This window comes from Oncorhynchus mykiss, chromosome 20 (assembly GCF_013265735.2).
Source record: "Oncorhynchus mykiss isolate Arlee chromosome 20, USDA_OmykA_1.1, whole genome shotgun sequence".
Classification (NCBI taxonomy): Eukaryota; Metazoa; Chordata; class Actinopteri; order Salmoniformes; family Salmonidae; genus Oncorhynchus; species Oncorhynchus mykiss.
In genome coordinates this window covers 446,075-473,163 of record NC_048584.1, presented here as the reverse complement: position 1 = coordinate 473,163, position 27,089 = coordinate 446,075, and the positions used below count along the sequence as shown (strand labels likewise).

The 27,089-nt window shown below is 42.0% G+C and overlaps 1 protein-coding gene across 2 annotated transcripts in view; it reads right to left on the bottom strand.

Annotated features, from left to right (window-relative positions):
* LOC110498789 (semaphorin-4G) overlaps positions 1–27,089 on the bottom strand; it is a 74,217-nt gene that overhangs the window by 27,314 nt on the left and 19,814 nt on the right. For both annotated transcript variants that reach the window (XM_021575411.2, XM_021575412.2), the window contains exons 2-5: positions 19,649–19,918; positions 4,969–5,117; positions 4,477–4,539; positions 4,145–4,243 (exon numbers count right to left, since the gene is read on the bottom strand). In XM_021575411.2, coding sequence (XP_021431086.2) covers positions 4,145–4,243; positions 4,477–4,539; positions 4,969–5,117; positions 19,649–19,775 — 438 coding nt within the window. In that variant the 5' untranslated portion in view covers positions 19,776–19,918. The remainder of the gene's footprint in view (positions 1–4,144; positions 4,244–4,476; positions 4,540–4,968; positions 5,118–19,648; positions 19,919–27,089) is intronic.

Genomic DNA, 27,089 nt, shown 5'->3' with positions numbered 1-27,089 from the left:
CTGTGATCTCCACCCGGCACAGCCAGAAGAGGACTGGCCACCCCTCAGAGCCTGGATCCTCTCTAGGTTTCTTCCTAGGTTCTGGCATTTCTAGGGAGTTTTTCCTAGCCACTGTGCTTCTACACCTGCATTGCTTGCTGTTTGGGGTTTTAGGCTGTGTTTCTGTACAGCTAATGTCAGAAGGGCTTTATAAATACATTTGATTGATTGATTGACATAGTGTCAACAAAATTCTGTCTTCAATGCATAAGGCCAGGCATCATACCCTCATAGGGTACTTTCCCCCCCTTAATCATATCACAATCAACTTTTACCAGTTAAATGTAGACACACTTTTATGAATATTTTATATTAAACGTTTCTGAAATATGTTATTCAAATATGCAAATGAGGTTCTCATTAAATATGCAAATATTTACATATCGCGCAAATCCATTTTTCAGGACACTGGATGAAGTCAGACTAAATATTTTGATTTCATTTTGTTAAGACACTCCATGATGGGACTTGTCCTGAGCAGATTGTGGATACATACATTTTTAATCTTTCTATCTGTAAAATACTAAAGACGTGTGTGTAAAATGCATTTTGGCATATTTTCCCAAAGAAAATCATCTAGAATTATAAAAATAAAAAAAGCATATCAACAATTCCCTCTGGGGTCTGGAGAATATATCTATTCAGATGCTTCTGAAGCTGAGAAAAATGAGTTGGCGTGTGGGAAGAGTCTGCCCTTCGGGAAATTGCAGTTAAAGACAAGTACACTGAATTTAGACTACCAAACGTCTATTCAGAAAGGGGAAAGGGCAACCTAGTTCCCTAGTCAGTTGTTCAACTCAACTGAAATGTGTCTTCCACATTTAACCCAACCCAATAACCATCTGTTCAAAGTAAGTTACTAATATAGTCCAGTTTGTAACAATCTCTATGAGATGGGCTTTTAAATTATGTGTCATTTAATGTAGTGAGATTTGAAATCATTGATGTATGTCCATTTTTTTAAGTGTTTCAAATTCATTAAAATGTTGATGAAGGTAGTATGATAAACTAAGAAAATATACATTTTCATCAAGTTTTTGTCATTTTTATGTGTACTTTTTGAAAATACTATGAATATATACTATATAGAATATATACTATTAATGGACCAAAATATCAACAGATCTCCAAATTGAAAGATATGAATGTCATTTCATTCTGTGGTGACTGGCCTTAAATTCACAGATCACTGCACCTGCCCATCTGTAAACAGCCCATCTATCTACCTACCTCATCCCCATACTCTATTGATTTATTTATCTTGCTCCTTTGTACCCCAGTATCTCTACTTGCACATTCATCTTCTGCACATTTACCATTCCAGTGTTTAATTGCTATATTGTAATTACTTTGCCACCATGGCCAATTTATTGCATTAACTCCCTTATCCTACCTCATTTGCACACACTGTATATAGACTTTTTCTACTTTATTATTGACTATGTTTTGTTTATTCCATGTGTAACTCTGTGTTGTTGTATGTGTCGACTTGCTATGCTTTATCTTGGCCAGGTCGCAGTTGCAAATGAGAACTTGTTCTCAACTAGCCTACCTGGTAAATATAAATGTCAAAACGTGATATTGTGTATGGCTCAATTTGTTGAAATGCTGTGATCACTCATCACCTTTAATGTTGTGATTCACATACACACAATGACTATGATATGAATGCTGCAACTGACAGAATGACTATGCTGAGACCCCGATTGCGACTGGACATTTTTGTGACAATGACATAAAAAGGGGTGGAGAAGCACACACCCCATTTTATGTTTATTCCATGACCAACCATCCCTCTAGCTAACCCTTATTTCAAACTATGCCATTTATGCCCGATGGTCCCTCGAACTTCGCACACTTTGGAACTCTCCATCTTATCTCTTATAAACCCACCCTACCTTCCCAAATTCCCTATGCTGCTTCCTTCACTACTACTTTTGATTTGATTACATCTGTTTTTGCTACCATTTTTTGCCTGTGTAATGCCGTTCCCCTGCTGGTCACAATTGACAGCAGCAACGTGGACCCGTTAAATTGACAAGATGGGTGTTGACACAGCTGCGTGTAGGTATGGCTTCCTTGTTTTGAGTCGGTTTCTCATTCTGCTGGAGTTGAGCTAGTATTTTAGATTAAACATACCTTACACACCCAGTTGTTTCTCCATTTGTATCTCACCCACCAAAAATCACAATATGCCGTTTTACATTTTGTTATTCGTGCTAATTCCTAAAATGGAAAAGCATGAGAATCTGTGCGCTCTCAGATATGTTAGTAATAATAATTAATAGTGTGCTCTTTGACGTCCCAGGTTTCTGGCATTGATGAATAAATCATGTAATTTTTTACTTCAAGATAGATGTTTATATGTTATGTATGAAAGGCATATGTATGCATTGTTTACTATTTTGATTTATTTCATTGATGTAATTGTTGGAGTGGCCTAGAATTGACTGATGTAATTGTTGGAGTGGCCTAGAATTGACTGATGTAATTGTTGGAGTGGCCTAGAATTGATTGATGTAATTGTTGGAGTGGCCTAGAATTGATTGATGTAATTGTTGGAGTGGCCTAGAATTGACTGATGTAATTGTTGGAGTGGCCTAGAATTGATTGATGTAATTGTTGGAGTGGCCTAGAATTGACTGATGTAATTGTTGGAGTGGCCTAGAATTGATTGATGTAATTGTTGGAGTGGCCTAGAATTGATTGATGTAATTGTTGGAGTGGCCTAGAATTGACTGATGTAATTGTTGGAGTGGCCTAGAATTCATTGATGTAATTGTTGGAGTGGCCTAGAATTGATTGATGTAATTGTTGGAGTGGCCTAGAATTGATTGATGTAATTGTTGGAGTGGCCTAGAATTCACTGATGTAATTGTTGGAGTGGCCTAGAATTGACTGATGTAATTGTTGGAGTGGCCTAGAATTGATTGATGTAATTGTTGGAGTGGCCTAGAATTCATTGATGTAATTGTTGGAGTGGCCTAGAATTCATTGATGTAATTGTTGGAGTGGCCTAGAATTGATTGATGTAATTGTTGGAGTGGCCTAGAATTCATTGATGTAATTGTTGGAGTGGCCTAGAATTGATTGATGTAATTGTTGGAGTGGCCTAGAATTGACTGATGTAATTGTTGGAGTGGCCTAGAATTGATTGATGTAATTGTTGGAGTGGCCTAGAATTCATTGATGTAATTGTTGGAGTGGCCTAGAATTCATTGATGTAATTGTTGGAGTGGCCTAGAATTGATTGATGTAATTGTTGGAGTGGCCTAGAATTCACTGATGTAATTGTTGGAGTGGCCTAGAATTGACTGATGTAATTGTTGGAGTGGCCTAGAATTGACTGATGTAATTGTTGGAGTGGCCTAGAATTGATTGATGTAATTGTTGGAGTGGCCTAGAATTCATTGATGTAATTGTTGGAGTGGCCTAGAATTGACTGATGTAATTGTTGGAGTGGCCTAGAATTGATTGATGTAATTGTTGGAGTGGCCTAGAATTCATTGATGTAATTGTTGGAGTGGCCTAGAATTGACTGATGTAATTGTTGGAGTGGCCTAGAATTCATTGATGTAATTGTTGGAGTGGCCTTGAATTCGTAGCACATTGTAAATATCTGACTGCTACTAGGTTAGTATTCAAGACACAAGACCAAATGCATAAATAAGACAACAAATATTACTTAAATAAAATATGGAACAGTAAATGAAAATTTTCAATATATCTTTCATTTTGGATCAAGGAAGCTAGTAGCCAGCTAGCTGACAGCAAAGGTGTCAACTACAGATGACGTGCAGGAGCTTGCAGGGATTTGTAGTGTTGCAGGACGTCTCATTTGATGCTAATTAGCATTTGTCCGAGAGAGATTTACGCTGTAATCAAAACATCACACCAGGGAAAGCCTACATGAAACACAGACCTTGTTTGAAGTGGTCCCCGTAGGGAAAATGGATGGTGAAAAAACATTTGGAACCATTTCTGTGTTTGACCACTAGTTTCTATGGGTATTATGACGTGTCCACAGTGCGGCTCTATGGGTAGTTTGTTGGGAGCCTGAATGTAAACCAGAGCAATCCCGAGCAAAAGGAAGGACAGCTCTTACTATGTAAGCACAGAGGGGCCTGAAGGCGTGCGTGCCACAGACGTACAGGTGAGTCTCATTGTACCTCTGCAGAAAGCGGATGTGATTGTAACAATCTGTCTGTAGGAGAGACACAACAGTTTGGTTATACATCTATATAACATCAACCTAATCTTGAAGGCTAACACATTCACTTGACTCCTTCTTGATCAGAAATACATTGTTACATTATAATAACAACACCACATAATTGTTATACGAGATAGGGCCATCGAATAAAGAGAGAAAGAGTCAGAAGCAGAGAGAGAGAGTTTGTGTGTTGAGCAGTGGGTGCTACACGCCATTGGTTATACCTGATTGTCTTTTCCTTTGTTGAGACACTGCTTCTTCTGCTCTGCCGAAGCTTCCCAATCAATCTGCAAACATCGGGAGACAATAATGACCACCCAGTGGGAGCATGGGGCAGTGTACCATGGCAATACTTGAATACTCCAGTGAATACTCCATTTTAATACTCCAGTTACTCCCATCAACGACATCATTGTGTTTGAATCTATTCTATTGGCCCGTGAGTAAACCTACCCCCTACATTTAATCCAATAGTCACACTGCAAAAAATTTACCTATTATAGGATTTACTGAATCTCCTTAAGGCTATTATTAGCCAGTCCTGTTTAAAAGTTGTGAAAGAGAAAAAGATTTGTGAAATAGGATTAGTTTTGCCATTGCAACATATCGGTTACATGATATGTTGTGCTGTCACAGCTAACTAGTTTAGCAGTTATAAAACAATACAACTTTGTTGCCCATCGAAACGGAAAGTTAGCGTCCAGGCTGTTGCTCACCGTGAGATTGCCAGGTGTAGAGATGTTGGTGGTGTCCAGGGCGTAGAGAGCCCCCCTGGCCCCTACATACAGCACCCCATTGTCCTCCTCCAGTAGCAGTGTGCTGTAATTCTGAGATGGGCTGCTGAACCGCTGGCAACCCAGCAGGCCTGAAAACAAACACAAACTTACTGAGACTTTGGGGCAATTTAACTGAGCCTGCAATGTGGTATTTGCACAGTTTTCCAATCGTCAAATAAAGTCACAGAATGGTTTTGGTACTGGAAAAACCTATATTTACTATTACTACTGCCAAGCACAGGTACAGTTGAAGTCAGAAGTTTACAAACACTTAGGTTGGAGTCATTAAAACTTATTTTTCAACCACTCCACATAATTTCTTGTTAACAACCGATAGTTTTGGCAAGTCGGTTAGGACATCTACTTTGTGCATGACACAAGGAATTTTTCCAACAGTTGTTTACAGACAGATTATTTCACTTATAATTCACGGTATCACAATTCCAGTGGGTCAGAAGTTTACATACACTAAGTTGACTGTGCCTTTAAACAGCTTGGACAATTCCAGAAAATTATGTCATGGCTTTAGAAGCTTCTGATCATTTGAGTCAATTGGAGGTGTACCTGTGGATGTATTTCAAGGGCTACCTTCAAACTCAGTGCCTCTTTGCTTGACATCATGGGGAAAACAAAAGAAATCAGCCAAGACCTCAGAAAATAAATTGTAGACCTCCACAAGTCTGGTTCATCCTTGGGAGCAATTTCCAAACGCCTGAAGGTACCACGTTCATCTGTACCATCAATAGTACGCAAGTATAAACACCATGGGACCACGGAGCCGTCATACCGCTCAGGAAGGAGACGAATTCTGTCCTAGAGATGAACGTACTTTGGTGCAAAAAGTGCAAATCAATCCCAGAACAACAGCAAAGGACCTTGTGAAGATCCTGGAGGAAACGGGTACAAAAGTATCTATATCCACAGTAAAATGAGTCCTATGTCGACATAACCTGAAAGGCCGCTCAGCAAGGAAGGAGCCACTGCTCCAAAACCACCATAAAAACGTCAGACTACAGTTTGCAACTGCACATGGGGACAAAGATCGTACTTTTTGGAGAAATGTCCTCTGGTCTGATGAAACAAAAACTGTTTGGCCATAATGACCATCGTTATGTTTGGAGGACCAAAGGGGAGGTTTGCAAGCCATAGAACACCATTCCAACCAAGCACGGGGGTGGCAGCATTATGTTTTGGGGGTGATTTGTTGTAGGAGGGACTGGTGCACTTCACAAAATATCTGGCATCATGAGGAAAGAAAATTATGTGGATATATTGAAGTAACATCTCAAGACATCAGTCAGGAAGTTAAAGCTTGGTCGCTTCACCTTCCAAAGTTGTGGCAAAATGGCTTAAGGACAGTAAAGTCAAGGTATTGGACTGGCCATCACAAAGCCTTGACCTCAATTCTATAGAAAATTTGTGGACAGAACTGAAAAAGCATGTGCGAGCAAGGAGGCCTACAAACCTGACTCGGTTACACCATCTCTGTCGCAAGGAATGGCCAAAATTCATCCATCTTATTGTGGGAAGCTTATGGAAGGTTACCCCGAAACATTTGATCCTGTCTGGTATGCGTAAATGGCTGCAAGGGAGTCTGGCGCAGGAGAGCAGAAATTGGGTAGCACACGGAGCCTTTTATTCAGGCAAACCGAAAGCACACGGGACAATGAACACGAAATAAAAAATGGGTATACATAACCCAGCGCAACCAGACTAATGTGCGCATACATCAAACAGATATACAATACCACACAAAGACATGAGGGAAACAGAGGGTTAAATACACAACACATAATGAGGGACAATGAGAACCAGGTGTGTGGGAAAACGAGACAAAACAAATGGAAAATGAAAAATGGATCAGCGATGGCTAGAAGGCCGGTGGCGTCGACCGCCGAACACCGCCGAACAAGGAGAGGAATCGACTTCGGAAGAAGTCGTGACAGACCCAAGTAAAAAAAAATTAAGGCAATGCCAAATACTAACTGAGTGTATGTAAACTTCTGACCCACTGGGAATGTGATGAAAGAAATAAAAGCTGAAATAAATCATTCTCTCTACTATTATTCTGACATTTCACATTCTTAAAATAAAGTGGTGATCCAAACTGACCTAAGACAGGGAGTGTTTAACTAGGATTAAATGTCAGGAATTGTGAAAAAGTGACTTTAAATGTATTTGGCTAAGGTGTACGTAAACTGCCGACAACTGTACATGCTTCCCCTTTTCAGAATAAGAAAACATTATGTTGGGTCTGGTATTATTCTGGTATTTGGGTATATGTCTTTCCTCACAGAATGAAACTGTCTGTACTTAAAGTTGTACTTAAAGTAATATAGTTGGAATATTATGCACATACTTTCTCTTTACAATGGTTTCTGTGACACTTTAGCAGGCTGTGTTTTCTACCAATTCTTTCGCTTTTCCGGTATCTTAACTCTGTCCCTATGCTCCATACACAGCTGCAGTATAGACTCTCTATCAGAAGTAAAGGAGAGTAACAAATTGACTGAAACAAACATTCATCTGTCCACAGTAAATCAATGAGCGGGACGAAATTAACATAAATTCCCTTATTACTGCGAGCAGCTTGGGACACACTCCCATCAATTCACCAGAGAAAGGAGAGGGGAGGAGGATAGAGGAAGGAAAAAGAGAAGGACAAGGGGAGGAGAGGATAAAAGAGAGGAGGGTAGGATGTGTGCTATATTATTATACCCATCGGCACCACGCTGACTCATATTACTCAGTGTATTTTCCATTGTTCCTCTCTCCTTCTGTCCATCCCTCCCTCTTCATCTCTCACTTATTCACACTATCTCTGTCAGCTTCCATCTCCGTTTTAATCGCTCTCTCTTTCTATCCCGTATTATCACTTTTGAATCTTGATCTTCAAACTCCATCAATTAACTTTCTGCGCTCCTATATCAAATTAATATCTGCTATCTTATCACTAAAAAAGACCACATCTTATTATTGCAGCAACCTCGATGAAAACAATGACCTCGTTTCACATCTCATAGGTAGGGCAGTTTAGCCCCATTTTAGACGTTCTTTTAAAACATTTAGTTGGATGAGTTTCCATGAATGAAGGGAAAAACACAAAGGACTGAATGTGTAACCCTGTGTTGTTTGTGTGCTGTATTTTTTTTCAAGGGATATGAAGCGCAGACGCTGTACAATATGTACATAGAAACATGCAATGGTTTTGAGCAGGTGCTGTGCATATTCAGCAAATATGAAAAGACTCATCGACTTGATGCTCCCATGAGGTATATTGAAACAATGTTTTGAGTCTTTGGTCTTCTAACGGTCAAAACATTGTTACAACAACACATACACTTGGAAATATAGATTTGCAGGGTGCCAAGGCACACTATACACACAGTAACACCAGTCAGATTGATTAGGTTATTCTAATAGGGTTAAAGACTGCTCCAGTACTTTGCTGTCTATAAAGTATTTTTTAAACCTCCCACTTTGGGCTGGATGTATCAATGTGTAGTTCATACATGCAGAATCCTCATGCAGAATTATTGTCTTGCCTTAATTAGTCACAAAATCCCTAGTTTGAAAGCAATTGTTTTTCTGGGAGCTGTGCTACACTATTTTTCCTACATTTTCCCCCATGTGGGCCAGCCCCTTAGCAATTCCAGTTCAACCAATGAGCTTCAGCCCCTCGCCATATGAGTGACAGCTAGCAAGATGCACATGATGCACCCACAGCAGAGCTGGAGAGAGAACAATGACAATGTCCACATATCTGCACATATGTGACAGAGTACGTCACTTTCGGGAACCACTTTTGGCTCGTGAGCTCTACTTTCAGATCTACTGGCTGAAAAGTACACAAACGAATCGGAGAATCCCTTTAATAATGTAATTAAATGCATTACTGAAGTTTTGGACAGAAAAGTAAATACATCTCTGTGGACAGGTGCATAATTACAAATAACTCAACCACCCTCGCAGACTGCAATGGCGAAAATGAATTTGGGACTGCCAGTTACTACAACAAATACTACATGTTGTTGTCACTGGTTAAGTCACTTTGATATAATGTCAAACCTCTTTGAAGACCCCCTTTCCACACAAACAACCTAAATAGTCTCTCAGGGATACAATGGTGATACTATGAGTAGCACCCATGACTATAACCAGACTGAGTCGGTGTCAACCCACTGCCCACCCCCTATGTCTTGAGGGCACCAGGCAGCCAGGCAGGCAGAGAGCTAGGCAGACAAGCAGGCAGAGAGCTAGGCAGCCAGGCAGGCAGAGAGCTGGTCAGACATGCAGGCAGAGAGCTAGGCAGCCAGGCAGGCAGAGAGACAGGCAGCCAGGCAGGCAGAGAGCTAGGCAGCCAGGCAGCCAGAGAGCTAGTCAGACAAGCAGGCAGAGAGACAGGCAGAGCCATGAGTGAGCCATGATGATCTCTTCTCCACTCACCAACTCAAAGGTCAGGACACACTGGGGGGGGTTATGAGGAGAGGTGGGTGCATTCACGACACAGCAGGACACACAAACACATTGACAGACGTGCGTGCACACAGACACAAATACACACAGGCGCAGGAAGACAGACAGACACACACACACAGACACACACTCACACTATAACTGTCCCTTTCTCAACAACCCAACTTGAACCCCACAGGAACGGTATGTTTAGTCTAAGATCATGTTATTTTGCAGTCACAATGATAGCCCATGGCAATGTAAAACACATTTCATTTTTCACTTATTCTATGAGTCATCCAAGAGTGTGCACGAGAAGTGGCTTGGATTCTACATAAAATAAATAGTGGCAGACCATATGACGTAACATGCCACGTATGATGACAATGATGAGGATGACGCAAAATGGCCGCCACCCAAGGCAGTTGGGGGCGAAAATTCCTTGATGTCTGTTTGAAGCCTGACCAATGAGCTGCTCCGAAGGCAAATGTTCTGAGGCCAAACAAGCACATATGTAGAGCTATGACAATTGTGGAATTTTGGGTAACAATTAATTGTCATGCAAATGACCAAGGTATATGTTGTAATTTATTTGTATTTTAGACTTGTTTGTGTAGTGTAGTCTGGCCCAGGAGTGGGAAGGTGAACGGAAAGGCTCTGGAGCAACAAACCGCCCTTGCTGTCTCTGCCTGGCCGGTTCCCCTCTTTCCACTGGGATTCTCTGCCTCTAACCCTATTACAGGGGCTGAGTCACTGGCTTACTGGGGCTCTCTCATGCCGTCCCTGGAAGGGGTGCGTCACCTGAGTGGGTTGATTCACTGATGTGGTCATCCTGTCTGGGTTGGCGCCCCCCCTTGAGTTGTGCCATGGCGGAGATCTTTGTGGGCTATACTCAGCCTTGTCTCAGGATGGTAAGTTGGTGGTTGACGATATCCCTCTAGTGGTGTGGGGGCTGTGCTTTGGCAAAGTGGGTGGGGTTATATCGTTCCTGTTTGGCCCTGTCCGGGGGTGTCCTCGGATGGGGCCACAGTGTCTCCTGACCCCTCCTGTCTCAGCCTCCAGTATTTATGCTGCAGTAGTTTATGTGTCGGGGGGCTAGGGTCAGTTTGTTATATCTGGAGTACTTCTCCTGTCCTATTCGGTGTCCTGTGTGAATCTAAGTGTGCGTTCTCTAATTCTCTCCTTCTCTCTTTCTTTCTCTCTCTCGGAGGACCTGAGCCCTAGGACCATGCCCCAGGACTACCTGACATGATGACTCCTTGCTGTCCCCAGTCCACCTGGCTGTGCTGCTGCTCCAGTTTCAACTGTTCTGCCTTATTATTATTCGACCATGCTGGTCATTTATGAACATTTGAACATCTTGGCCATGTTCTGTTATAATCTCCACCCGGCACAGCCAGAGGACTGGCCACCCCACATAGCCTGGTTCCTCTCTAGGTTTCTTCCTAGGTTTTGGCCTTTCTAGGGAGTTTTTCCTAGCCACGTGCTTCTACACCTGCATTGCTTGCTGTTTGAGGTTTTAGGCTGGGTTTCTGTACAGCACTTTGAGATATCAGCTGATGTACGAAGGGCTATATAAATAAATTTGATTTGATTTGATTTATTCATATTTTAAGCTTGTAATGTATCATAATGCATCTTTGAAAATGACCTACGAGATACCTAATCAATACAGCACAGCTTTGGTGACACCCTGTCTCAAAAACAAATGGTTTTGACAGCTTGGAACTTTTGGAATTGATGCTCCTCCTCTGCCTTTCTGCACGTAAAAAATGTTCAAAGTTCATTGGGTAAATCTACTTGAAAATAAAGTTGAATCCCCCCTCCTACAATGAATGTACTAAAATGATTATGACAAGAAAAACCAAGGTCGGTTATACAATAATTGTGACAGCCCTACACATAAGTATTAGGAAGGCCAGCCTTCTCCTGACTACGCAAAAAACAGAATCTATTAAGCATAGCTCCAGTCCTCGAAGGTCACTATGCCTTTTACATTAACGAGCTAGCTTCCACCAGGGAAACAATACTTTCACTTTCCAGACATCATGTACCCATACCAGGGACAAACCAGCAGGACTGGGAAACTTGTGGGCCTGAGTTGTGCACTTCTGATGTAGAGAGAGGGAGAATGAGGGGAAGAGAGAGAGAGAGAGAGAGAGAGGGAGATAGAGAGAGAGAGAGAGAGAGAGAGAGAGTACAGGATAGGCAGAGACCAAGAGAGAAAGACAGGTAGAAAGAGGGAGAGAGAGAGAGAGAGAGAGAGAGAAAGAGACATATATTGGCTTGCGGTTCCTGCTCTAAACCCACAGCACAAGCTGCACATTGGGCTCTGTTAATCGATGATGAGAGTCCACAAAGCGAGGGGGCATGCCAGTTGAATCTGAGCTGACAGGGTGGTTTCTATTTAACATTGTCGAATGCACCCTGTGTGTACACTGAACACACACACTTTCCATCTATGGCAGTTCATGGCGATTGTGATTGTGTTGAAGAGTGTTTAGGAAATAAAGATAGACATGATATAAAAAGTAGTGTTAATACTTAATTCAGTACAGAAATGTGTAGGCGGCTTAACGTGCCCTGTCCTTGGCTCAGGTTACCCCACGCTCGGGGAAAGCTGAGCCAAGAGAACACTTCTTTAAGACAACCTATGGCTTATAATATGGATTGTTTACATGAATTCTGATTATTTCTAAGCATACACAATATTAGTTTTTATCAATTGTATTAATTTAGGGGTAGACCAGCTTTAATATTGCAGATAGATTGTAGCTTCCATCAATGTAATTGTCTGCATCACTTCCAATCCCCCATATATTTTTTGTATATATGTTCCTATATTATTTTCCCCTAACCCTACCATCCCTCCCCTAATTAGAGTAAACTAACAGACAACAACACTTAGGCTTCAACTTCCAGTGTATACAGATGAAGTAGGACGTTTACATACACCTTACACCTACATTTAAACTCAGTTTTTCACAATTCCTGACATTTCATCTGAGTAAAATTCCCTGTCTTAGGTCAGTTAGGACCACCACTTTATTTTAAGAATGTGAAATGTCAGAATAAGAGTAGAGAGAATGATTTATTTCAGCTTATATTTCTTTCATCACATTCCCAGTAGGTCAGAAGTTTACATACACTCAATTAGTATTTGGTAGCATTGCCTTTAAATTGTTTAACTTGAGTCAAACGTTTCAGGTAGCCTTCCACAAGCTTCCCACAATAAGTTGGGTGAATTTTGGCCCATTCCTCCTGACAGAGCGGATGTAACTGAGTCAGGTTTGTAGGCCTCCTTGCTCGCACACGCTTTTTCAGTTCTGCTCACAAATGTTCTTTAGGATTGAGGTCAGAGCTTTGTGATGGCCACTCCAATACCTTGACTTTGTTGTCCTTAAGGCATTATGCCACAACTTTGGAAGTATGCTTGGGGTCATTGTCCATTTGGAAGACCCATTTGCGACCAAGCTTTAACTTCCTGACTGATGTCTTGAGATGTTGCTTCAATATATCCACATCATTTTCCTCCCTCATGATGCCATCTATTTTGTGAAGTGCACCAGTCCCTCCTGCAGCAAAGCACGCCCACAACATGATGGTGTCACCCTCGTGCTTCACAGTTGGGATGGTGTTCTTCAGGTTGCAAGCCTCCCCCTTTTATCTCTAAACATAACGATGGTCATTATGGCCAAACAGTTTTATTTTTGTTTCATCAGACCAGAGGACATTTCTCCTAAAAGTACGATCTTTGTCCCCATGTGCAGTTGCAAACCATAGTCTGGTTTTATGCGGTTTTGGCTTCTTCCTTGCTGAGCGACCTTTCAGGTTATGTTGATATAGGACTTGTTTTACTGTGGATATAGATACTTTTGTACCTGTTTCCTCCAGCATCTTCACAAGGTCCTTTTCTGTTGCTCTGGGATTGATTTGCACTTTTTGTACCAAAGTACCAAAAATAATGCGTCTCCTTCCTGAGCGATATGACGGCTGCGTGGTCCCATGGTGTTTATACTTGCGTACTATTGTTTGTACAGATGAACATGGTACCTCAGGCATTTGGAAATTGCTCCCAAGGAGGAACCAGACTTGTGGAGGTCTACAATTTTATTCTGAGGTATTGTATGATTTATTTTGATTTTCCCATGATGTCAAGCAAAGAGGCACTGAGTTTGAAGGTAGGCATTGAAATACATCCACAGGTACACGTCCAATTGACTCAAATTATGTCCAATTGACTCAAATTATGTCAATTAGCCTATCAGAAGCTTCTAAAGCCATGACATCATTTTCTGGAATTGTACAAGCTGTTTACAGGCACAGTCAACTTAGTGTATGTAAACTTCTGACCCACTGGAATTGTGATACAGTGAATTATAAGTGAAATAATCTGTCTGTAAGCAATTGTTGGAAAAATTACTTAAATTACTTAAAGTAGATGTACTAACCGACTTGCCAAAACCACAGTTTGTTAACAAGACATTTGTGGAGTGATTGAGAAATTAGTTTTAATGACTCCAACCTAAGTGTATGTAAACTTCCGACTTCAACTGTACATACTATATACATTTTACAGACACAGAATATTTTACATTATAAACTGGGTGGTTCGAGCCCTGAATGCTGATTGGCTGATAGCCGTGGTATATCAGACCATATACCACGGGTATGAAAAAAACATTTATTTTTACTGTTCTAATTATGTTGGTAACCAGTTTATAATAGCAATAAGGCACCTCTGGGGTTTGTGGTATATGGCCAATATACCATGAGAAAGGGCTGTATCCAGGCACTCCACGCTGCGTCATGTGCCACACCCCCTCGTGCCTTATTGCTTAGTTATCTTTTGTTTGATGTTAGTCCCAGCGTTCAGCTCCACTCAACACCTCCCATCTATCTCTGAACACCATCCAGTCTTCTATTTGCCATATATTTTTTATCTGTGCTGTGATGTTTCACAAAAGTTCTGAACCTTTCTATTCTCATAGATTCTACATATTGTACATAAAAAATAAATTTGCTATGAGTATTATTTTATTATTGATCGATGACTATGACTTTTGAAATCACCCAGCAGCGCTATTTGCAGAGTTAGCTCCAGGTAAATGCTGCAATTCTTAATTAAGCCATTCCTGACCCTGCGACGAAAAACAAGCTACATATGGGCGGTACCAAAACAAATTATCGAATGATTCTGTCTCTTTGCAGCAAAATCTGCATAGCTGGGATGGTTGTAACCCCCACATGTAGACATCTTCGTTGGAAAGAATACTATATTTCCCTTGGCGGAGTGATGCTGAATATAAAAAAATGCCTCAACTCCCTTACATGTGCTAGGGGGACAACAGTTTCAATCATTTCCAAGTTTTATTGTCACATGACTTAACCACTGTAGACACTGGTGAATACTGTCAGCTGTTGCCTCAACTCCCTTACATGTGCTAGGGGGACAACAGTTTCAATAATTTCCAAGTTTTATTGTCACATGACTTAACCACTGTAGACACTGGTGAATACTGTCAGCTGTTGCCTCAACTCCCTTACATGTGCTAGGGGGACAACAGTTTCAATCATTTCCAAGTTTTATTGTCACATGACTTAACCACTGTAGACACTGGTGAATACTGTCAGCTGTTGCCTCAACTCCCTTACATGTGCTAGGGGGACAACAGTTTCAATCATTTCCAAGTTTTATTGTCACATGACTTAACCACTGTAGACACTGGTGAATACTGTCAGCTGTTGATATATAAGCCGCTATCCTGGTGTTGCAAGCACCATGCTCTACCAACTGAGCATTTCCTGTTTCCTATTTTCAAAAACCTCCAAAATGTCTGAAAGTATCTCTAAATAGATTATTTGGACCTAAGGATCTGCATAGCTGCCTCAGCCTCGGTGGCTTAATTTCCTTAAGTGAATCATCCCATCGGGAACAGTTCACACACAGTCAGCATAAACAAGACTGTTCTCTCGATCACTAGTGAAGTCTGTCATATTTACCATCACGCTTGTGATCTTTGGCAGTACTGTGGTTTTCACCTCAGTGCTCGTGGTTGCCTGTATCAGCATGACTGTGTATTTCGAATATAAACTTTTGCCGTGACTGTTTCGAATGATGATATTACAACGAAAGCAGTGCACGCACAACATTAACAGAAAGCAGAGATCTTTATCTCACGGTGGCAAATCAAGCAAAATCTCCCAGTGAATGCATACAGTACACTACTCCTATCCTGGTGCTATTTCAGGTACTGTATCTACGCAAAGTCTGTTGCTGCTCAGATCCTGTCAAAACCAAGCCCAGGGAACATCAGAGAAAGAGATAGATCAAAGCATCCGAGGATAACTCCAACTCCTCTCTATTGTCACCAGAGGAATTTCACATTAAAAGAAGCCATTTTCTGCAAACACTGACTGGTGAGAACAAATTGTAAAATGCTATATACAACAACAAGAATGAAAAGGCAGAGAGTTACTCTAGAGGCTGAGAGAGACAAAACATTTGCTTCCAGATTGAGTTTATGTTAACTTTTTGTGAGTAATTTATCCTTTATTCTGTACAAATTTTTAAAATGTTTTGTCTGTTCATCTCGACACAACAACTGACTTGAATAAATACATGTGATTTACAGGTCAACATTGCCATTTATTATTTATGTACCTTACTATCGCATAGGTTCATGCCTCAGGATTGGTATGCTAGTCTACATAAAATCTTCCAACTGATGAAACTGCAATTTCAAGGAGATTATTTTATTTTAACCCATTTTTCCTCCCCAAATGGTAGTTACAGTCTTGTCCCATCGCTGCAACTCCTGTACGGTCTGTACGTTGATCCCGGGCTGCGGGAGCTATGTCGAGAACCAGAATCTGTAGTGACGCCTCTAACACTGCGATGCAGTGACTTAGACCGCTGCGCCACTCGAGAGGAGAAAAAACTATGCTAAACCATGTCTAAATAATACACAGAAATCCACTACTATCAAGCTCTCCGCTGCCCTCTCCTCATAGCAACAGTAGACAGATCTTACACATGCATCAATATTGCATGGTTCCATTACTTCAAGTCTGGTTGGCACCAGCAAAGAGGGCAGGACATGGGAGACAACCCCCTAGGTACACCCTTGAGTTCAGACTAGGGCTGTTGCAGTGACTGTATTACCGCCATACCGGCAGTAATGAGTCATGAGCGCAGTCAAATTCCAGGTGACCGTTGAGTCACGGTAATCTCCTCTTATGCACTCTGGATATGCTTTGGAAGTACCCAACTTGCTAACAACCATCGGGTCCTACTTAGGGCTCTAGTGTCCCTCTAACCACTCTGACATCAATGCAAATCCAATCAAAAATCACATCAAACACTTATCATCAAAACAGTATCTTGCTTTTAAAACACACCTCACTGTGATGATCAGTTTGAAGAAAGAAGTTCAACAACAGGTTGAAACTGAGTGAAAAACATGATCGTTGTGGATGTTGTTTCAAAGCCTAACAAAACAAAATGGACAGTACTTTCTAAGGTGATGATTAATTCAAAACATCCATATGCATAGGGTTATGAGCCCCAACAGAATTAAAATTACGATTGTTCATTTTTTATTTTCTTTATCCTTTATTTAGCATTGTGCCCTTGTACGATACATAGCCTACTGCATAGTACGCATGGCAGAACAACAAACATCTAAACTGATTTAAGATGTCTTTGGTAAATACTTGGTTCTCCCAAATACTCAATAATTAAACAAATTGAAGTAATCGCCTTTGAATGTGGACTGTATTATTATTCATGCTGGATGGACTGGTTACTTTATGCTATGGTCCAAAATGTCTATCCACGAGTCAGGGAGAGAACATATAGGCCATGGCGATGCTGTTGGTTCATTGATTGTGCATGGCGGCTTACAGAGGTAGCCTACAATTATAGTGAATTTGTATTTGATTTTGAATAGCCTATTAAAATGGCATTTTCATAATTAATTGGGTGACACATTACCTTTAGCTATACAGCATATCTCCCCAACAATGTTCTTCCATCTCCTCCTCTCTCTCCTTTATTCCTTTCTAGAGCAAGCAGGGGGGCTGTCAACAGTTTAGTCACGCCTGCTCCCACTCCCCCTCTCTGGCGCTCGAGGGTGCCAGGCTGCCCATCATTACGCACACCTGTCACCATCATTACATGCATCGGCGCTTCATTGGACTCACCTGGACCCCATGACTTAATTGATTGCCTCCTCTATATCTGTCTATTCCTCAGTTTCATCCCCGTGTCAGAATTAATGTCGTTCTGTTTCCCTTGTCCAGACTCAGTCCATGTTTTGTTTCGTGTATGTTATTAAATATTCACTCCCTGTACTTGCTTCTCGTCTCCCAGCGTCTGTCCTCACAATGACGTAGCGCATAGACAGATCAATCTTTTGCATGACAATAAACTGCTGACAAAATGTCATGACCACCACAGCCCTAGTTCGGACCAGAGTCAGGCATTCATCTATCCACAGAGAGGGACACACACACACACACACACACACACACACACACACAATTTTTCCAATTACAGTATGTCAAATATGCCCTTTTTCTATCATGGTTCTAAATTATTTCTCTGTTTTATTGCGAGTTAATGTACACCCACTCCTACAGACCAATTGTAAAACATTTGCAAATGAATAATCGCCCTCGCACCCTAACTGTGAAGCATTATAAATCCACCCAGAGCGACACATACATTTATGCTCCAACTCTACCAAACACAGTGCCACCACCAGCACCACCCACATAGCCCTTATTTCCATACACAGTGCAGTCATTTTCCTCTAGGACGTGCTACTCTGCACTCTCCAGTTCTGCACTTGGGCATGTTTCTCCTAATGACAGGGGGTGCATGCCCGTGCAGATTCTCAATGTGAGTAGAGATCATACATGCATGCACACGCCCAAACGCACACACACACACACAACCCATGGGAGTCCGAATGTAGGTCAATGGCTTCCTTTTACAAGGATTAGGAGAAAAATAAGATAGACCGACTCTGTGCCACACACTTCTATAATAAAAGAGTGTTCCAAATTAGCACTAGAGGCTTTCTGAACAAAAATGAACATGACATTAACATGGTTCCCATAGGAACTCACTGATACTTCTGCATCACACTATCTGGAATCCATTTCCCTGAATGGGGAACCCAGTGACATCCTACATTTCAGTGGTTTCATATCATTTTTCTGTTGTGCACGCTCAAGCATTGCATGTGAATTACACATCATACATGATTTTAATACTACCTCCGGTGAGGAGCAACATAGCAAACAAAGACTTACAAACACCCTGTCTATCTCTTATCTCTAACCATCTCTTTCCACTGCAATAGTCTGGTTTTGTGACTGCACCACAGTGCAGGCAGGCGAAGCACCCGGCTCTCGTCACTCCCCTCGTCTGTTAATAATATTCCTCCTCTCAAGACGGGAGTGGAGAGGATTGGAGAGCTGACAGCAGCCAGGTACAGTATAGTTGTCTGAAGAGCCTGCCATGGATGGCTGATCCCTCTGCAGTAGCTTCTGCTACAGTAGATAGAGAGGCTGAGCTACTATGGGGGAGTGTGTGTGTGTGTGTGGGGGGGGGGGGGGGGGGGGGGGGGGGGGCTGATGTGTATAAATGACGTACCCTAACCCTTCTTCGTACAATCATCTATTCAGCACTACTTCATTTTCAACACAGCCACTGGACAGGGCTCCACCGTAGAGGGTTCCTCTTTTATGGGCGATGAGAGCTTCTGTCTATTCTCTATTGTTTCATTAGAGCTGCATGGTGAACTAAGTGAACTAGGACAGGACTTGAGAGAGAGGATTAACAACTCCCTGGAAGTAGGGGGTGGCTGTCTTCGGGGCCAACTTCCAAAACTGTGCCACTTGTTTAAAGTGAACAGGAGGGAGTTGGAGCAGCCTTTGTATTGAATCAGCACAGTGAGTGGGATACTAGTATATCATAGACATTCTATAAGTACAGCCAGTAGTTTTTTCAGGCCATATGGCCTGACCAGAAAAAACTCCTATGCCACAGCCTATAACTCGGTCCCAGAATTTTCCTTAGGTCAGGTGTGGTCACTTTTCTAGGACAACCTCCTGGTCTAGTGTACCGCAACCTGGAGCCTTGGTCTGGTCTTACCTTGGTAGAGCACCGTGGTCCTGGGGGTGACGTCAAGGACAGGGCCGAAGGGGAACCCCCATACCCCTGACAGGCTACAAAGGAGCAGCTGTAGGAAGGGGGGCAGAAGTGTGACGTGGTCCCCCATGTTTGCCAGGCTGACCTGGGTGCAGGTGGAGCCCTGTACGCTGTCACACACCTTTGTTGCTTACACACACAAGTGATATTATCCTCTGTTGGGCTCAGCAGTGGTGGCTTCTAGGTCATCCTCTGTCTGTTGGAAGGCTCACTCTGCACAGAAGACAAAGAAGAGAAAAACAGATAGTATCCCACACTGTAGATGCCATTGTTTAGATCAAATCAAATGTTATTTGTCACATACACATGGTTAGCAGATGTTAATGCGAGTGTAGCGAAATGCTTGTGCTTCTAGTTCCGACAATGCAGTAATAACCAACGAGTAACGACCTAACAATTTCACAACAACTATCTTATACACACAAGTGTAAAGGGATGAAGAATATGTACATAAAAATATATGAATGAGTGATGGCCGAACGGCATAGGCAAGATGCAGTAGATGGTATATAGTACAGTATATTCATATAAGATTTTTTTATTTATTTTTTATTTCATCTTTATTTAACCAGGTAGGCAAGTTGAGAACAAGTTCTCATTTACAATTGAGACCTGGCCAAGATAAAGCAAAGCAGTTCGACACATACAACGACACAGAGTTACACATGGAATAAAACAAACATACAGTCAATAATACAGAATACACAAGTCTATATTCGATGTGAGCAAATGAGGTGAGATAAGGGAGGTAAAGGCAAAAAAAAGGCCATGGTGGCGAAGTAAATACAATATAGCAAGTAAAACACTGGAATGGTATATTTGCAGTGGAAGAATGTGCAAAGTAGAAATACAAATAATGGGGTACAAAGGAGCAAAATAAATAAATAAATAAAATAAATTCAGTAGGGAAAGAGGTAGTTATTTGGGCTAAATTATAGGTGGGCTATGTACAGGTGCAGTAATCTGTGAGCTGTTCTGACAGTTGGTGCTTAAAGCTAGTGAGGGAGATAAGTGTTTCCAGTTTCAGAGATTTTTGTAGTTCGTTCCAGTCATTGGCAGCAGAGAACTGGAAGGAGAGGCGGCCAAAGAAAGAATTGCTGGAGCGCGTGCTACAGGTGGGTGATGCTATGGTGACCAGAGAGCTGAGATAAGGGGGGACTTTACCTAGCAGGGTCTTGTAGATGACATGGAGCCAGTGGGTTTGGCGACGAGTATGAAGCGAGGGCCAGCCAACGAGAGCGTACAGGTCATAATGGTGGGTAGTATATGGGGCTTTGGTGACAAAATGGATTGCACTGTGATACACTGCATCCAATTTGCTGAGTAGGGTATTGGAGGCCACTTTGTAAATGATATCGCCAAAGTCGAGGATTGGTAGGATGGTCAGCTTTACAAGGGTATGTTTGGCAGCATGAGCGAAGGATGCTTTGTTGCAAAATAGGAAGCGAATTCTAGATTTAACTTTGGATTGGAGATGTTTGATGTGGGTCTGGAAGGAGAGTTTACAGTCTAACCAGACAACTAGGTATTTGTAGTTGTCCACGTATTCTAAGTCAGAGCCGTCTAGAGTAGTGATGTTGGACAGGCGGGCAGGTGCAGGCAGCGATCGGTTGAAGAGCATGCATTTAGTTTTACTTGTATTTAAGAGCAATTGGAGGCCACGGAATGAGAGTTGTATGGCATTGAAGCTTGGCTGGAGGGTTGTTAACACAGTGTCCAAAGAAGGGCCAAAAGTATACAGAATGGTGTCGTCTGCATAGAGGTGGATCAGAGACTCACCAGCAGCAAGAGCGACATCATTGATGTATACAGAGAAGAGAGTCGGTCCAAGAATTGAACCCTGTGGCACCCCCATAGAAACTGCCAGAGGTCCGGACAGCAGACCCTCCGATTTGACACACTGAACTCTATCAGAGAAGTAGTTGGTGAATCAGGCGAGGCAAGCATCTGAGAAACCAAGGCTGTCGAGTCTGCCGATGAGGATGTGGTGATTGACAGAGTCGAAAGCCTTGGCCAGATCAATGAATACGGCTGCACAGTAATGTTTCTTATCGATGGCGGTTAAGATATCGTTTAGGACCTTGAGCGTGGCTGAGATGCACCTATGACCAGCTCTGAAACCAGATTGCATAGCAGAGAAGGTATGGTGACATTCGAAATGGTCGGTAATCTGTTTGTTGACTTGGCTTTCGAAGACCTTAGAAAGGTAGGGTAGGATAGATATAGGTCTGTTGCAGTTTGGGTCAAGAGTGTCCCCCCCTTTGAAGAGGGGGATGACCGCAGCTGCTTTCCAATCTTTAGGAATCTCAGACGACACGAAAGAGAGGTTGAACAGGCTAATAATAGGGGTGGCAACAATTTCGGCAGATAATTTTAGAAAGAAAGGGTTCAGATTGTCTAGCCCGGCTGATTTGTAGGGGTCCAGATTCATGAGTAATGTAGGGTATGTAATGTATGATGAGTAATGAGATGAGTAATGTCGGGTATGTAAACATATAAAAGTGGCATTGTTTAAAGTAGCTAGTGATACATGTATTACATAAAGATGGCAAGATGCAGTAGATGGTCTATAGTACAGTAAATACATATGAGATGAGTAGTGTAGGGTATGTAAACATTATATTAAGTGGCATTGTTTAAAGTGGATAGTGATACATTTCTACATCAATTTTTCCATTATTAAAGTGGCTGGAGTTGAGTCAGTATGTTGGTAGCAGCAACTCAATGTTAGTGATGGCTGTTTAACAGTCTGATGGCCTTGAGATAGAAGCTGTTTTTCAGTCTCGGTCCCAGCTTTGAAGCACCTGTACTGACCTCGCCTTCTGGATGATAGCGGGGTGCACAGGCAGTAGCTCGGGTGGTTGTTGTCCTTGATGATCTTCATGGCCTTCCTGTGACATCGGGTGGTGTAGGTGTCCTGGAGGGCAGGTAGTTTGCACCCGGTGATGCGTTGTGCAGACCTCACTACCCTCTGGAGAGCCTTACGGTTGTGGGCGGAGCAGGCGGTGATACAGCCCGACAGGATGCTCTCGATTGTGCATCTGTAGAAGTTTGTGAGTGCTTTTGGTGACAAGCCAAATTTCTTCAGCCTCCTGAGGTTGAAGAGTCGCTGCTGCGCCTTCTTCACGATGCTGTCTGTGTGGGTGGAACAATTCAGTTTGTCCATGATGTGTATGCCGAGGAACTTAAAACTTACTACCCTCTCCACTACTGTCCCGTCGATGTGGATAGGGGGTTGTTCCCTCTGCTGTTTCCTGAAGTCCACAATCATCTCCTTTGTTTTGTTGACGTTGAGAGTGAGGTTATTTTCCTGACACCATACTCCGAGGGCCCTCACCTCCTCCCTGTAGGCCGTCTCGTCGTTGTAGATGAGTCTGTGTGTCTCTGTGTGTGTCTCTGTGTGTGTATCTGTGTGTGTGTGTGTGTGTGTGTGTGTGTGTGTGTGTGTGTACGTGTGTGTGTACCTACACACACACACACACACACACACACACACACACACACACACACACACACACACACACACACACAGACACACAGACACACAGACTCATCTACAACGACGAGACGGCCTACAGGGAGGAGGTGAGGGCCGTGTGTAGGTACACATTTCCTGAGCCTGTTTGAATTTTTGCATAATCACACTGTTTCCACCATAGGTCACCCCACATTAGCTTAGGCCCTATAAGTACACACAAAATGAGTCAAGATGCATTACATAAAACACCAATTACAAAAGTTGATGATGAAGAAGAATTGTTGTTTTCTCTAATATTCTGGAACATGGTTCCACTTCTCCACTTCCTAATTATGCAGTGTGTGTTGGGGGGCTAGGCTTGGCAGGGTAGGCTATCTGATGGCTAATCTAGTGATTAGGCCCGATGCCATCAGATCAGTCTCCGCCTGGTTGGCCGCACTCTTGTACTCTGTCACTGATCAAAGGCCTCTAACATGAATCATGTTCTCCTCCCCAACCTACAGTTAAACACACCAGCGTCTCACCCATCTGACACTATATTGGGTCGATGGTGTTGAGTGTGGAATGTGGCCCGGGCGATGACCTGATGATCTGTCATCACCGTGACGACAACATGGAAACTGCACATGGAAAGATAAACACATCTGCCTGAGCCATGTCACGCCTGGATAAAAACACGCATGAACAATTAGAAAGGGTAGAACACAAAGCACGAGAAGGATGTCCTCTGAAACGCTTGGTAAAATTGCTCAAATCTGACCAAAACATCTTTTGACGTGTATTTTTTGCTCAAACATTTTAAATGTATTAACTGTTGACATGGACTGAAAATATTTTGAAGGGTTTTATCTGTAGAAGCTCGGTTGCATGTTACTTTTTTAGCACTGCTACTAGTTTCCCACAAATTTACCTCAGTTGCCTCCCTGTTCAGAAAGCCCAGTTATATTGATTGATGGCCTACAGAATGTGAAAAGATATAAAATGGAGTTATAGTCTCTCTGGATATGGCCATCTGTCAGGCAAGACATAATGATATGAAAGATATTATCCAGCCTGACATTTCTACAGATGGCCAAGGAATACGCTCATATTACCCACGTGTCTCATATAATCCTTGCTTTACTGTAGCTATGAAAAGATAATATCACCTAATACTAAAAGCTTAAAAACCCCAGCAAATAAGCATTTTCTCTACTATACCCCTAATTTGGTAGAGTTTCTAGAGTTTCTTCAAAATGAAATGTTAACCCCCTAGAGTGTATTGATGCTAAGTAACATAACAAAAAAAACTCCAGCAAAATCTGTCAATTCATTTGCATGGGTTGCGTCTCAAACCACAACATTTATCAGACCATGAGACATCCCGAAAATAGGTATTCTCACGAAAACGTCTGAAGCATCCGAACGGTTTGCCCACGCTATGAAACGATGAGACTCCCACGAACACAATGGTGATCTCTGTTTTGCTCTACGACCCCCACAAGCTCCAAAGGACTATGGTGAAATCGGTAGATGTGCTTCTGTTTGCAGCATCAGAAGCGTTTTTCTTTGTTTTTACTAAAAAAAAAGAGTTAAACAAATCAAAATATATTTTAGACTTGAGATTCTTCAAACTAGCCTCCCTTTGCCTTGATGACAGCTTTACACACTCTTGGCATTCTTTCAATCAGCTTCACCTGGAATGCTTTACCAACAGTCTTGAAGGAGTTCCCACATATGCTGAGCACTTGTTGGCTGCTTTTCCTTGACTCTGCTGTCCAACTCATCCCAAACCATCTCAATTCGGTTGAGTTCGGGTGATTGTCGAGGCCAGGTCATCTGATGCAACACTCCATCACTCTCCTTCTTGGTAAAATAGCCCTTACACAGCCTGGAGGTGTGTTGGGTCATTGCTCTGTAGAAAAACAGATGATAGTCCCACTAAGTGCAAACCAGATGGGATGGCGTATTGCTGCAGAATGCTGTTGTAGCCATGCTGGTTAAGTGTGCCTTGAATTCTAAATAAATCACTGACAGTGTCACCCCCACAGCATCACACCTCCTCCTCCATGCTTCACGGTGGGAACCACACATGCGGAGATCATCCGTTCGCCTACTCTGCGTCTCACAAAGACAAGACGGTTGGAACCAAAAATCTCACATTTGGACTCATCAGATCAAAGGACAGATGTCCACGGGTCTAATGTCCATTGCTAATGTTTCTTGGCCCAAGCAAGTCTCTTCGTCTTATTGGTGTCCTTAGTAGGGGTTTCATTGCAGCAATTCGACCATTAAGGCCTGATTCATGCAGTCTCCTCTGAACAGTTGATGTTGAAATGTGTTTGTTACTTGAACTCTGTGAAGCATTTATTTGGGCTGCAATTTCTGAGGCTGGTAACTCTAATGAACTTATCCTCTGCAGCAGAGGTAACTCTGGGTCATCCTTTCCTGTGGCGGTCCTCATGAACGGCAGTTTCATCATAGCGCTTGATGGTTTTTGCGACTGCAATTGAAGAAACTTTTAACTGTTTTTTGGATTGACTGACCTTAAAGTAATGATGGATGATGGACTGTCGTTTCTTGCTGTTTTTGCCATAATATGGACTTGGTCTTTTATTAAATAGGGCTGTCTTCTGTATACCACCCCTACCTTGTCACAACACAACTCATTGGCTCAAACTCATTAAGAAAGAAAGAAATTCCACAAATGAACTTTTAACAAGGCACACCTGTTAATTGAAATGCTCTCCAGGTGACTACATCATGAAGCTGGTTGAGAGAATGCCAAGAGTGTGCAAAGCTGTCATCAGCGCAAAAGATGGCTACTTTGAAGTATCTCAAATATAAAATACACATTTACATATTTAGACTTGTATTAACACTTTTCTGGTTATTACATGATTGCATTTGTGTTGTTTTTTTAGTTTTGATGTCTTCACTGTTATTCTACAATGTAGATAATAGTTTTTTTTAAATGTTTTTACCTTTATTTAACTAGGCATGTCAGTTAAGAACAAATTCTTATTTCCAATACCAGCCTAGGAACAGTTGGATAACTGCCTTGTTCAGGGGTAGAACAACCATTTTTTTTATCTTGTCCTCTCTGGGATTTGATCTCGCAACCTATTGGTTACTAGTCCAACGCTCTAACCACTAGGATACCTGCCACCTAGTGGTTACCTGCTGCCTAAAGAGAAACCCTGGAATGAGTAGGTGTGTCCAAACTTTTGATTGGTACTGTATACATATTTCCTGAGCTTTCTTATTTCTCCTACATATAGGACATACCCTTCAAAACCATATTCCTTATGATACATGTTTTACTGACTTTTTTGCCATTTATTCATGTGTTATTCAATGTGTTTCTACTATAGTAGTTATTAAAGGCAAAATTCAATATTTTATCAAATACATTTTTTATTAAAAAAATTACACCTAAAGGAGACCTAAAATCAAATAGGTAAATTATCCATGGTATGACCATTTTAAAACAATTCCATATGTCAGCTTAGAAGTCAGGAAGAAGTCATGGAAAAGTCATGAAATTCCATCGGTCAAAATGTGTATGAACCCTGTAGATAGCTATACTTGAGAGGAAGGGGTGAAGCGAGAGGGTTTACTCCGCGCCGAAACTGTCCACGAAAAGAATTCCACAAAGTGAGGAAATGGTTTGTATGGTCAACGAGAGAGTGTCGGATTTGGTCAACAAAAAATGTAACCGATAATTTGCTACGTGAGGCTTATTTGATCGCATTGAAGTTTTGCAATGCTTCTATTGTTACGGGTGTACTGATTGATATAAGTGGACACAAGTGTCAATCGGGCAACTTTTAGAAAAATATTCTATATCTGAGTTGTGACTTGTTCACACGCGTATCTGCCCTCTCATTAGGTAGAATGTTCCCACCTGATCTCGCCTCCTCCCAC